Genomic DNA, 12104 nt, shown 5'->3' on the forward strand with positions numbered 1-12104 from the left:
TATGAGACAACCTTCATGGTAGGATTTTCTATGTACCTGGTCCATCCACCATCTCCCAGGATATCCAGTAAGGCATACTATTCATTTATTCACTTAATCAAGCAATTTTTCATTTACATCTAATTTTCTGTTTCATAATTTAATTGTAAATCACACAAGACAAGAAATACATGCATTAAGGAAACACAACTGAATCATCTTACCAATTCCAGTGTATTATTATGCATGTAAAACTGTAAAATCAATCAATCAGTTAAAAACAGAACAAACAGTAATAAATAACCGGTTCCGGCTCCATTAGTAACCTGTAATAAATTATCGAAGTTTTCTAAATTACGCAAAATATCGTATTATTTATAATTAAACTTCAATTCTATAACAGGGAATAAGGTAAGGAATTCTTACCTGAATCGGTGTCCGAAACACTAAACTTTCAGCTGAGCCTACTAGCGGCCCCTAAGTTTTCTAAATTTTTTCTTCGAAAATTAAAACACACTTCAAGTACCTATAAATACCTAAAAAAATTTAAAATTGATGTTAAAAATTTTTTCCGACCAATTTCAGAAGTCTGGCATGACGGCGTCGTCGTGCTCCGGCAGTTTGCCTCAGACTGGCTGTTTTCAGCCAGTTTTTGGCCGATTTCTGAAAATTTTATACTCATTCCTGCGAGAAAACACGTCAAGGGGACTCAGTTGACAAAAAAAATCAAAAAATAAAAACTCACAGGCGACAGAATTTTTCGGTGTGGCGGCTCTGCCGACTCACCTTCGCGGTTGGGAATTTTTCTTCGGTCAACTTGTAGGAAACAGAATGGTGATTACAATGGTGAAAAAAATCACACGAAATGGGAATCAGAAAGCGGCTCATGAGAGGCAATTTTTGATTTTTTCTGCGACAACACCACTGAACTTTACCCGCGCTTTTCGACTCATCCACTGGTCCTTTTACTCCTATTTGGCCATAGGGGTGTTCAAAATCAAATTTCGAGCAAATAATTTTTTTTTACCTTTTTTAGCAGCCAGAGGTGGCTCCGGCATGGTAGCGGGCGGCGGTCAGCTATCTTCTCCAGCAACTAGTTCTTCTTCTCCTACGGGGAGCTGGCGGCTAGGGTTAGGGTTCGGTGTGAAGTGAGATATTTATATCCGTCTCCCTTTAATGTAGGTCGTTCATCACGTTTGATCTCGACCGTCCGATCGCATTTAAAGAGGAAATAAATCTAGATCGTTCATCGAGATTAGATTTGGACTGTACGATCGCATTTAAGAGAGAACGAATCTGAACCGTTCATCATGTTTAATCGCGACCGTTCGATAGTACCTGAAGAGAGAACAGATCCGGACCGTTCATGCGAGTGGGAACAAATCCAAACCGTCTAATCGTGGGCACGCAGATTGTTAGCGTAGCTTCCTGCATGGCACTGAGTCAGCGTACCTTACCATGTGGCGCACTCCGATTCGTCGGGATTGCTGATTGGGCAGTCCTATATGACATATTTTTTTTAAATTGTGTTTTGACCTCCAGTTTTCGATTTTTTTAAAAAAAAATAGCCCCCGAACCTAAATTTTTATACTTTTCTTCCAAAATTGTTTTCAATTTCTTCATACACCTATATTTTTTTCTTAATTTTACATTAAATAAAAATTTATAAAATTAAAAATTATATATTTATATTTATATTTATATTTTTTTAAAAATTAATTTCGGGCCAAATCTCAGGCCCGAGTATTACATAATAAATAAATACCAAATATTAAATTTAAATTAAATAAACAAATACCAAATTTAATAAAATAAAATAGGATAAAATTTAAAATGTAAAAATATTATGTAACAATCAGCTGTGTGCTTCCATATATTTGGTTTAGATAATTTTTATGAATTTTATTTACAAATGTAAACTAAATAAATATATAGATATAAATTCTCTAATAAAAATCTAATATAACGGAAGAAAAAGTTAAATATAATTATTTTAAGATAGGGGAGTTAAATTTATAAAATCTCAAATAAATAATATATTTTTAATTTCTTAAAATTCATAAAAATTAAAAGCTCCTAAAAATTCTATTACACCAAGTGATTTGTAAGAAGAACTAATATTCCTATTACTCTAAATAAATAGTAAGAAGAATTAAAAATTTGACACTAATTATAGATATGTATAAGATTGGACCTAGGTAAAATTATTTAATTTATAGGTACACATTGTTGTAAGAACAAATATATGGGTATAAACCTATAACTTATATATTAATGTGGATTTATATATATATTTATAAAACATAAGTATAAAAAAATAGTAATTGCGTGTAGAAAAGTGTGTATATATATCTCTCTCTCTGTGAATATGTATATGTATATATATCTAGATATACTAAGAAAATATAAAGACCTATCAATATATATATATATACATATATGTATAAAAAAAAATGCACAAATATATATATTAGTATATTTATAAATCATTTTCTTCTTGGTCATGTATCCATTTTCTGAATATACATATGTGATGGTATAAGTCCACATCTCAAATAGCCATCACTTTTCTGAAATTGACACATGGATTCCACTTTCTTCTTTCTTTATTCTGGTCCCAACCCACATAACTATACATATAAATATACTAAAACCTTAATTACTTTATTATATATATGTGGGTAGGATATATATATATATATATAATATATATAAATATACAACTGTATGCACTCAATTATGTATATATATACATATATATATTTAGGTGTATGTATAATAAACCCAATGAAATAAAACAGAGGTAAGGAAATTAAAATTAAAAAGAAAACTAACCATCGAGAGGGAGAGGAACTCCTTTAACCGATCAGCATTCTGGGGTAGATCGGTGCCCCTGATTTGACATCACTTATCTTCCCAATTGTGGCCAGAACTCAGCCACCAAGTGAGCAACTATCCTGATCGGCCTGGTGTCAAGAGAAGCGACCGTCTTCCTCTGCTGTGTTAGCCATTCAACACATCAACAGCTAAGAAGTTGTGCATGTGTTTGGATGGCTGAGATGCTGAGTTGATTTAGATAAAAGGCTCCACTTCTCTTCACAATTTTGTTTTCCTTTAATCTTGAACCAAAACATCGACAAAAGAGTGTGTGAGGAGTGAAGTAGAAATCCAAAACTGCAACCAGAAAGGTTGCAGCGCACCAGAACAGAACGTGTGTTCTGTGTGCGTGTTCGAGGAGGAAATTTCTTCTTCTTGATGAGGTAAGTCTTTTCTTACTCTTTTAAATTATTTCATTTAGTTCTTAGATGTCCTAAGATCACTCTTGACTGGGAAATCCAGCTTCCAAATTGTTGTACCTAGCTTCAGAAACCAAATAAAAAATCACCACACTTGAACGACGCTTCTGCTTGGGTAAGTGGTTAATCTTCATTTCGACTCCTTTCTATTTCGTTCACTTGTTTCAAAATTCTAATCAAAATTTAAAAAAACTGTTTAAAATGTTAGGAATTAGTTTCCAAACAGAAAATATGTAACACCCCAAAAGCATTTTTATTTTTGTATTGGAATTTTTTTTTGGATTTTATTTTATTTTTTAATAGTTAATTTATTTTGTAATAATTATATATTTAATTTAATTTAAATTAATTTAATAGAAATAAAAAATAATAATAATGATAAAATTGGGTAAAATTATTTTTGAGAATTAATTGAAAATGATTTTAGAAAAAATAAGTGAAAATTTGGATTCTGTGAGTGTTTTTGAAAAGAAAATCGAAAACCAGGTGTCAAAACGCAATTTAGAAAATATACGCCACGTCAGCAGTCACGTCAACAGTCCGGTCAGCAGCCTCAGCCAACTAGGACACGTCGCGTGGTAGGAACGCTAACACAGGAAGCCACGCGGGATAGGGCCACGTGAGTGATCCGCGTGCGCGCGATCGGACGGCCCAGATCCGTTCCTACGCGCACGAACGGCCCAGATTTATTTCTATTTTAATCACGATCAAACAACGCAGATTAAATCGTGATGGATGACTGAGATTAAAAGGAAAATATTATAAATAACTTCACTCACACCCAACCCCAAACCTTAGCCGCCAGTACCCTCGACGGAGAAGACGACCCAGCCACCGGAGGAACCGGCTGCCGCCACCTGCCGCCACACCGAAGGATTTTTCGACCGCCAAACGAGGTAAAATTTCTCTCTTTGGCTTGTTTTTCGATGCTGAATCTATCTGTGGCCAAATCGGAACCAAACCACCGGTCAATCAATAAAAAAATACTGTCGAAGCCCAGCGGCGCCACCGCGACTTTCCTAAGTTTTTGCCTCCGATGAGGCCCTTCCCGGTTCCCATTCGATCCAATTTTTACACCACTGTGATCACCATCCTTTTCTCTACAGGTTAATCGGAGCAAAACATCGAATCGGGACTCGCGCCGGAGAAGCCGCCACACACGAGAGCTCCGCCGCCGGTAAGTCTCGATTTTTCGTGATTTTTAGCCCACCGAGGGCCCTATGGTTGTTTTATCGTAGGAACCAATGCAAGTTTGGCCGAATTCGACCGAAAACGGTCAAAAACGGCCAACTCGAGGCAGATCGCCGCCACGAGCGACGGCACCGTCGCCGAAGCACGGCAGAACCGCCGTGTCAGAGTTCTAAAAATGGCCGAGTAGGCCTTGGGATTGTTTTTGAGTTTTTTCGGGACATGTGTATGTACCGGAAGTGTATTTCGGTTCCCGGGGAAAGAAATTCAGGGAATCTAAGGACAGCCCGTAAGCGCAATGAGAACTCGATTTCAGATTCCGAAATAAGTAAAAATTTTTCACTCTATTTCCTATAACGGTATTAAAGCTCAATAAATGAATAAACGATATTTCATGAATTGTATATAATTAATTAAGGTTGCTAATGGAGCCCAAATCTGATGTATTTTTCGGTCAGTTGTTGTTTGATCTATTTCACAGTTTTAAATGCAGTATGGTATCGGACGTATTTATTTTATGGTTTCGTATGCATGTATCCCAGTTTCATTTATTGTGGTTTGAATTATGGTGAACCCGATATTGTGTTGCTTTGTTTGGTGTTCATTACTAGTTTATGTGTTTATGTTTGATTGGATAATTGAGACCGAGAAAAATAAAAAAAGTTATGTGAATTGATAAATGTATAATGTCGACAGCCTAACTAAATATCTTGGGAGATAGTGGACAGACCGGATCCATAGGAAATCCTACCGGAAACGTGGTCTCTAATATCGGACAGGGTATGGAGACCTTATGTGTTTTGGCGCCCATATTGGATGAGGTATGGGGACGGGTCGTTTTACCCTCATACCGGACGGGGTATTGAGGTTTATGGTTTTGGCACCCATACCGGACGGGATATGGGGATGACCCTGGAATCAAGTTATTAATGTGAATGGTTCACGTGTAGCGGGGACCCCCTATGGATCCCCATGGATACTAGTAGGCTGATAAAAGAGGAAAATTATTGTCTGATGATTGAAAAATGAGAGTTTGATATGTGTTATGTTACAAAATGTGCATGATTTTATGATGTTTATGATGTTATTGTGTTTCATAAATTGTTTTCATGAATCTCACCGAGATAAGTGGACAGTAAATATTTTTATTATTGATAAATGAGTTTGCTATAAATTATGCTCCATTGATAGTTTTTGTTTTCTACCAACCTTTACTCATGTGGCAGTGAGATAGTGTGATGTCTTTACTGGGCTAGTGTAGCTCATTCTTTACTTAACCATTTCAGATCAGGAGGACTTGGTTCCCGAGTCCGTCCCGCAAGAAGACGGCGAGTAGATAACTAAGGATTTCATATATTTATTTATAGCATTCATTACTAGTGTTTACTTCAGTTAGTTATTCTTTCATACGTTGAATACGTTTTTGGTTATTGTGTAAGGGATGTTAATCAGAATTTTTATTTCGCTTCCGCACTTAAAACTTTTTAATATATACATTTTCTTTTAATTTCCGGGGCCGTTACAGTTGGTATCAGAGCTGTGTTCCTCGGACTCATCCCTTACAGAATAGTGCTTAGAGAAATACCCATTGATAAATCGTTACTCAACCCTTCCTTGTGAAATGCAGGTGCAGAGAAATAAAGAGAGGAAGACCCCTACTAAACCGAGCAGCCCGGGATGATTTGCTTCGGAAAGATGTGGACAGAATATTTGAGATGCTGGAAAGGATCATTACTGCCCAGCAAGGTCGAGAGGAGAGAAGGGAGTTACCCGAACCTCCCCCAATACCACAGGTTGAGCCACCGCTACAGCAAGCGGATCCCGAGCCACTCCGGCACGAGCCTGCTCCACCACAGTACCACCCAGCACCACCGTCGCAGTGTGAATCGGTGCCCCAACCACCAAACTGTCCGGTACCGCCACAGTACAATCCGGTGCCCCCACTATATCAGCAGGTGCCACCACAGGGCCCCCTAGTCTATCCCCAGCCGGGCCCAGTCCCTCTTCCACGGGACCCAGCTCCTTCTTTGATCGACCTAGGCTACATAGAGAGGTACAGGAGACTGAACCCTTCCACTTTTACAGAAGGATCCTCTTTCGAAGATGCCCAGTACTGGTTGGCGGAGACTGAGAGAGCTTTCAAGACCTTGGGAGTGGTTCTTGAGCAGAGAGCTGCCCTTGCTTCCTACATGCTGGTAAGGGAAGCAGGTTGTTGGTAGGAGCTCAAGCAGACCACCCTACCTACACCAGCCACTTGGGAGCAGTTCTTAGCTGCCTTCCATGCGGAGTATCACCCTGAGCACATTCGACACTTAAAGGAGATGGAGTTTGTTCAGCTGGTCCAAGGAAACATGACGGTATCGGAATATGCTCGTAAGTTCCTAGAGCTGGGGCGATACTCCCCGGAGACATTGATAGATGAGGGCAGGAAGGTCAGGAGATTCTAGTGGGGCCTACGCCCAGAGATCAAGCAACACTTATTGGTACTGGAGCTCAAGACATACTCTGTCGTTCTAGCAAAGGCGCAGATTGTGGAGAGGAGTTTTAACACCCGTCCTCAGTCAGCAGGGAGTCACCGACCCTCAGCTCCACCCTACAGACCAGCACCTATTGCGCCAATCCAACCAAATAAGAGGCCCATACCAGTGATCCAGGCCCCTCCTTACGCTCTAGGGGCAGGACGTGGAAAGATCTGTCAGCACTGCGGCAGGGATCACGGGGACCGACCATGCTACCGCCTCAACAATACCTGTTGCATATGTGGCAGTGCCCAGCACTATGCGAGAGAGTGCCCGAGGAACCAGAATTAAGGAAGACCTCCTATTCAGGACAGGATTTACAACCTCACTCAGCAGGATGCCAATGCCAACCCGGACGTGGTACAGGGTATGTACACTATCTGTAACCATATTGCTCATGTTTTGTTTAACACTGGTGCATCACATTCATTTGTTTCACATGTTTTTGCATCCAAATTTAATGTATTACTTGATGAACTTGATTCAATATTATTTGTGTCTACTGCTGGGGGTGAAACACTATTAGGGAAAGTTGTCCACAGGGATTGTGCCGTGGAGATAGCAAATAAAAAACTGAGTGTAGACCTGATAGGGTTAGACATGAGAGATTTTGATGTAATCTTAGGGATGGATTGGCTAGCGGCTTATCACGCCACCATAGATTGCTTTAACAAGAAGGTTGTATTTAATCCTCCTAATGATGAGCCATTTACAAATTAATAAAATCATCTAGTACTTATTCCTTGATGGCAAGTTTCCTTAAATTTTAAGTACCTTAATCTTGCTATTTTCTCTAACTAGGCAAGCCCAATAAGAAAATTTGTATCCAAGAGATTTTGGTAGTCTAAGACTTTCCAGATGTGTTTCCAGACGAACTACCCGGACTAGTGGACAGGGAAGTCGAGTTCACTATAGACCTACAGCCAGGCACCCAGCCCATTTCGGTTGCTCCTTACCGCATGAGCCGCATTGAGATGGAAGAGCTGAGCAAAGAGATCACTGAATTGCAAAACAGTGGTTTTATTAGACACAGTGTGTCCCCTTGGGGTGCCGGAGTCACTTTTTCCAAGAAGGGAGATGGAACATTGAGACTGTGTATTTATTACAGAGGATTGAACAAGGTTACAATTAAGAACAAATATCCCCTTCCCAGGATTGATGACCTCTTCGATCAGTTACAGGGTGCACAGGTCTTCTCTAAAATAGACCTGCGATCAGGTTACTATCAGGTGAAGATAAGAACAGAAGACATCCCTAAGACGGCCTTTCGAACCAGGTACAAACACTATGAGTTCCTGGTCATGCCATTTGGGCTAACCAACGCCCCAACAATCTTTATGGATCTGATGAACTGGGTCTTCAGAGAGTTCTTGGATCAATTTTTTATTGTGTTCATCGATGACATCTTGGTCTACTCAAAAAGCAGAGAAGAACATGCTCACCATCTTGGCCAAGTTTTGCAAGTCCTCATAAAAAAGAAGTTATATGCAAAGTTGAGTAAGTGTGGATTCTGGCTTGAGCAAACCGCCTTCCTAGGACACATAATATCGAAGGAAGGAGTATCAGTGAATCCCAAAAAGGTTGAAGCGATACTTGGCTGAGAGAAGTTAACATCAGTTAAGGAAATCCAGAGCTTCTTGGGGATGACAGGTTATTACCGCAGGTTCGTTGAAGGATTCTCCAGCCTAGCAGCTCCTCTAACCCGACTCACAAAGAAGAATGCCAAGTTTGAGTGGAATGAGGATTGCGAAAGAAGTTTATTAAAGAAGTGACTGACTACTGCACCCGTACTGGCTTTACCGAGTGGATCGGGGGGATATACAGTTTATAGTGATGCCTCCTATCTAGGCCTGGGTTGTGTCCTGATGCAGCATGGGAATGTCATAGCATATGGGTCCAGACAGTTAAAGAATCATGAGAAGAATTATCCCACCCATGACTTAGAGTTTGCTGCAATCATACACGTCTTGAAAACCTGGCGCCACTACTTATACGGAGAGACCTTTCAGATCTATATTGATCATAAGAGTTTGAAACACATATTCACTCAGAATGATCTCAACATGCGTCAGAGAAGGTGGATGGAACTCTTTAAAGACTATGATTGTAATATCTTATACCATCGGGGTAAGGGCAACGTGGTAGCAGACGCTCTCAGCAGGAAAAGTGCAGGTATCTTAGCCCATTTGATGGTTTCAGAATTCAGGTAAATTGGGGCCACACAACAGGTTCGACTTCAGAACCTGAGGAGAATCACATGTTTGGGCCGCCTGACAGTCCAGCCCGAGTTAATCCAGAGAATAAGGGAAGCCCAGTCAGTCGACCCCGCCTTGGTAGCCCACAAGAATGATGAGAACAGGGAGTGAGCTCAGAATTCTGAATTTCTGCCGATGGGTTACTCTGTTTCCAAGACAGGGTGTGTGTCTCAGATGACAGTGAGTTAAAGAGAGACATCATGATAGAGTCCCACAACTCAAAGTTTGCCATGCATCCCGGAAGCACCAAAATGTACCAAAGCATGCGACCCCGGTTTTGGTGGAATGGGATGAAGAGAGACATAGCCGACTTTGTATCCAAATACTTGGTTTGTCAGCAGGTCAAGGTAGAGCATCAGCGCCCAGGTGGGCTACTTCAGCCTTTACCGATCCCGGAGTGGAAGTGGGAACACATCACTATGGACTTCGTAACGGGATTACCCAAGGCACGTTTAGGACATGACGCCATCTGGGTAATCGTTGACCGGCTTACCAAATCTTCCCACTTCTTGACCATCAGGATGACCGACCCTTTGGACAAGTTGACAAGAATGTATATCCAGGAAATAGTCAGATTGCATGGAGTTCCAGTGACAGTGGTATTCGACAAGGACCCCAGGTTCACTTCTCGATTTTGGAGTAGCTTTCAGCAAGTCATGGGAACAAAGCTGTCTCTTAGTACTGCCTTCCATCCTCAAGCTGATGGACAATCAGAAAGGACAATTCGTACACTTGAAGATATGCTCCGAGCTTGTTTCCTTAACGCTAGGGGCCATTGGGACGACCATCTACCCCTGATAGAGTTTGCCTACAACAACAGCTACCAAGCGAGCATCGGCATGGCTCCATATGAGGCGTTATATGGGCGCCCATGCAGATCACCGATTTGTTGGAAAAGAAGTGGGCGATAGAAGATTGTTCGGCCTGGAGTTGGTAGAGGAGACCACGTCTAAAATAGTTAAAATCAGAAAGAACATTCAAACGGCTCAGAGTAGGCAGAAGAGTTATGCGGACACCCGGAGGAGAGATCTAGCGTTTGAGAAAGGCTCCTTTCAAGGGAATTAGTAGGTTCGGCAGGAGGGAAAAATTGAACCCCTGATTTATTGGACCTTTTGAAATCTTAGACAGGATTGATACTGTTGCCTACAGACTAGCACTGCCTCCAAAGCTCTCCAAGGTCCACAATGTGTTCCGCGTATCCATGCTACGTAAGTACAACCCGGACCCATCTCATGTCTTGGCTCATGAACCGCTTCCACTCCAAAAGGACTTATCTTATAAAGAAGTACCAGCCGGTATCACGGACCGAAAGAGCAGGATACTCCGCAACCAAAAAATATCATTTGTAAAGGTCGTGTGGCAAAACCACATGCCAAGGGAGGCTACCTAGGAGCTAGAATCAGACTTTAGAGCCCAGTATCCCCATTTGTTCGATCAAGAGCAAGAGGCAAATTTGGGGGACCAAATTTCCTTAAGGGGGGTAGAGTTGTAACACCCCAAAAGTATTTTTATTTTTGTATTAGAATTTTTTTTTGGATTTTATTTTATTTTTTAATAGTTAATTTATTTTGTAATAATTATATGTTTAATTTATTAATTTAATAGAAATAAATAATAATAATAATGATAAAATTGGATAAAATTATTTTTGGGAATTGATTGAAAATTATTTTAGGGAACCCTATCGGAAACGTGGTCTCTCATATCGGACGGGGTATGGAGACCTTATGTATTTTGGCACCCATACCGGACGGGGTATGGGGACGGCCCTGGAATCAAGTTATTAATGTGAATAGTTCACGTGTAGCGGGAACCCCCTATGGATCCCCATGGATACTAGTAGGCTGATAAAAGAGGAAAATTGTTGTCTGATGATTGAAAAATGAGAGTTTAATATGTGTTATGTTACAAAGTGTGCATGATTTTATGACATTTATGATGTTATTGTATTTCATAAATTGTTTTCATGAATCTCACCGAGGTAAGTGGACAGTAAAGATTTTTATTATTGATAAATGAGTTTGCTATAAATTATGCTCCATTGGTCGTTTTTGTTTTCTACCAGCTTTTACTCCTGTGGCAGTGAGATAGTGTGATGTCTTTACTGGGCTAGTGTAGCTCATTCCTTACTTAACCATTTCAGATCAGGAGGACTTGGTTCCCGAGCCCGTCCCGCAGGAAGACGGCGAGTAAATGACTAAGAATTTCATAGATTTATTTATTGCATTCATTACTAGTGTTTACTTCAGTTAGTTATTCTTTCATATGTTAAATACGTTTTTAGTTATTGTGTAAGGGATGTTAATCAGAATTTTTATTTCGCTTCCGCACTTAGAACTTTTTAATATATACATTTTCTTTTAATTTCCGGGGCCGTTACAAAATAAGTTACAAATCCAAAACTAACCCAAAAATGTCACTGAACTCTCCATGTATAGCTATTGTGAGTTGCAAATAGGAATTTCTGAAATTTCCAACAATTCCTTCGTGTAAATTAGCTTCTGTCTCATGATATGCAATTTTGTAGATGCTTTAAATAATATGTTTTGGTGAATTAATCCTGCTGTGTACGTGTGTGAAAGGAAAACAGAGTGTGTGCGCGTGAGTATTAAAATCTGGTTTTCATGAATTTAAAATAGTTTAATTTGAAAATTATTTGACGTTATTAGTGTGGTAACTGGGAATAATGTTAGAAAAGCAAAAGAATGAAGGTTAATTTGAGGAAATGAGCCAAAAAAGCTCTATTTAGCAAGCAGCATCACCTTGTTGCTGCCTGTGAATGGAGGTGAAATTTTTGGGTTGTAGCCATGGAAAAGGGATGCTGCTGGGCACCCAAATTTGTCTAGGGACATCCCTACACACGGGTG

At 40.0% G+C, this 12104-nt stretch overlaps 1 protein-coding gene across 1 annotated transcript; it reads left to right on the forward strand.

Moving 5' to 3' along the window:
* The first annotated feature begins 4024 nt into the window (after positions 1 to 4024).
* Positions 4025 to 11601, forward strand: LOC148253027 (uncharacterized). The gene is made up of 4 exons (XM_088208032.1): positions 4025 to 4171; positions 4382 to 4452; positions 6091 to 7349; positions 11381 to 11601. Exon 3 carries the CDS (start codon positions 6179 to 6181, stop codon positions 6680 to 6682), a length of 504 nt encoding a protein of 167 aa, XP_088064158.1. The 5' UTR covers positions 4025 to 4171; positions 4382 to 4452; positions 6091 to 6178; the 3' UTR covers positions 6683 to 7349; positions 11381 to 11601.
* The last annotated feature ends 503 nt before the right edge of the window (positions 11602 to 12104 follow it).

This window comes from Carica papaya, chromosome 7, assembly GCF_054855325.1.
Source record: "Carica papaya isolate Zhongbai chromosome 7, ASM5485532v1, whole genome shotgun sequence".
Lineage (NCBI taxonomy): Eukaryota > Viridiplantae > Streptophyta > Magnoliopsida > Brassicales > Caricaceae > Carica > Carica papaya.

Coding starts and splice junctions, on each gene's coding strand:
- LOC148253027 (XM_088208032.1), top strand. CDS start 6,179: ATGCTGGAAAGGATCATTACTGCCCAGCAAGGTCGAGAGGAGAGAAGG.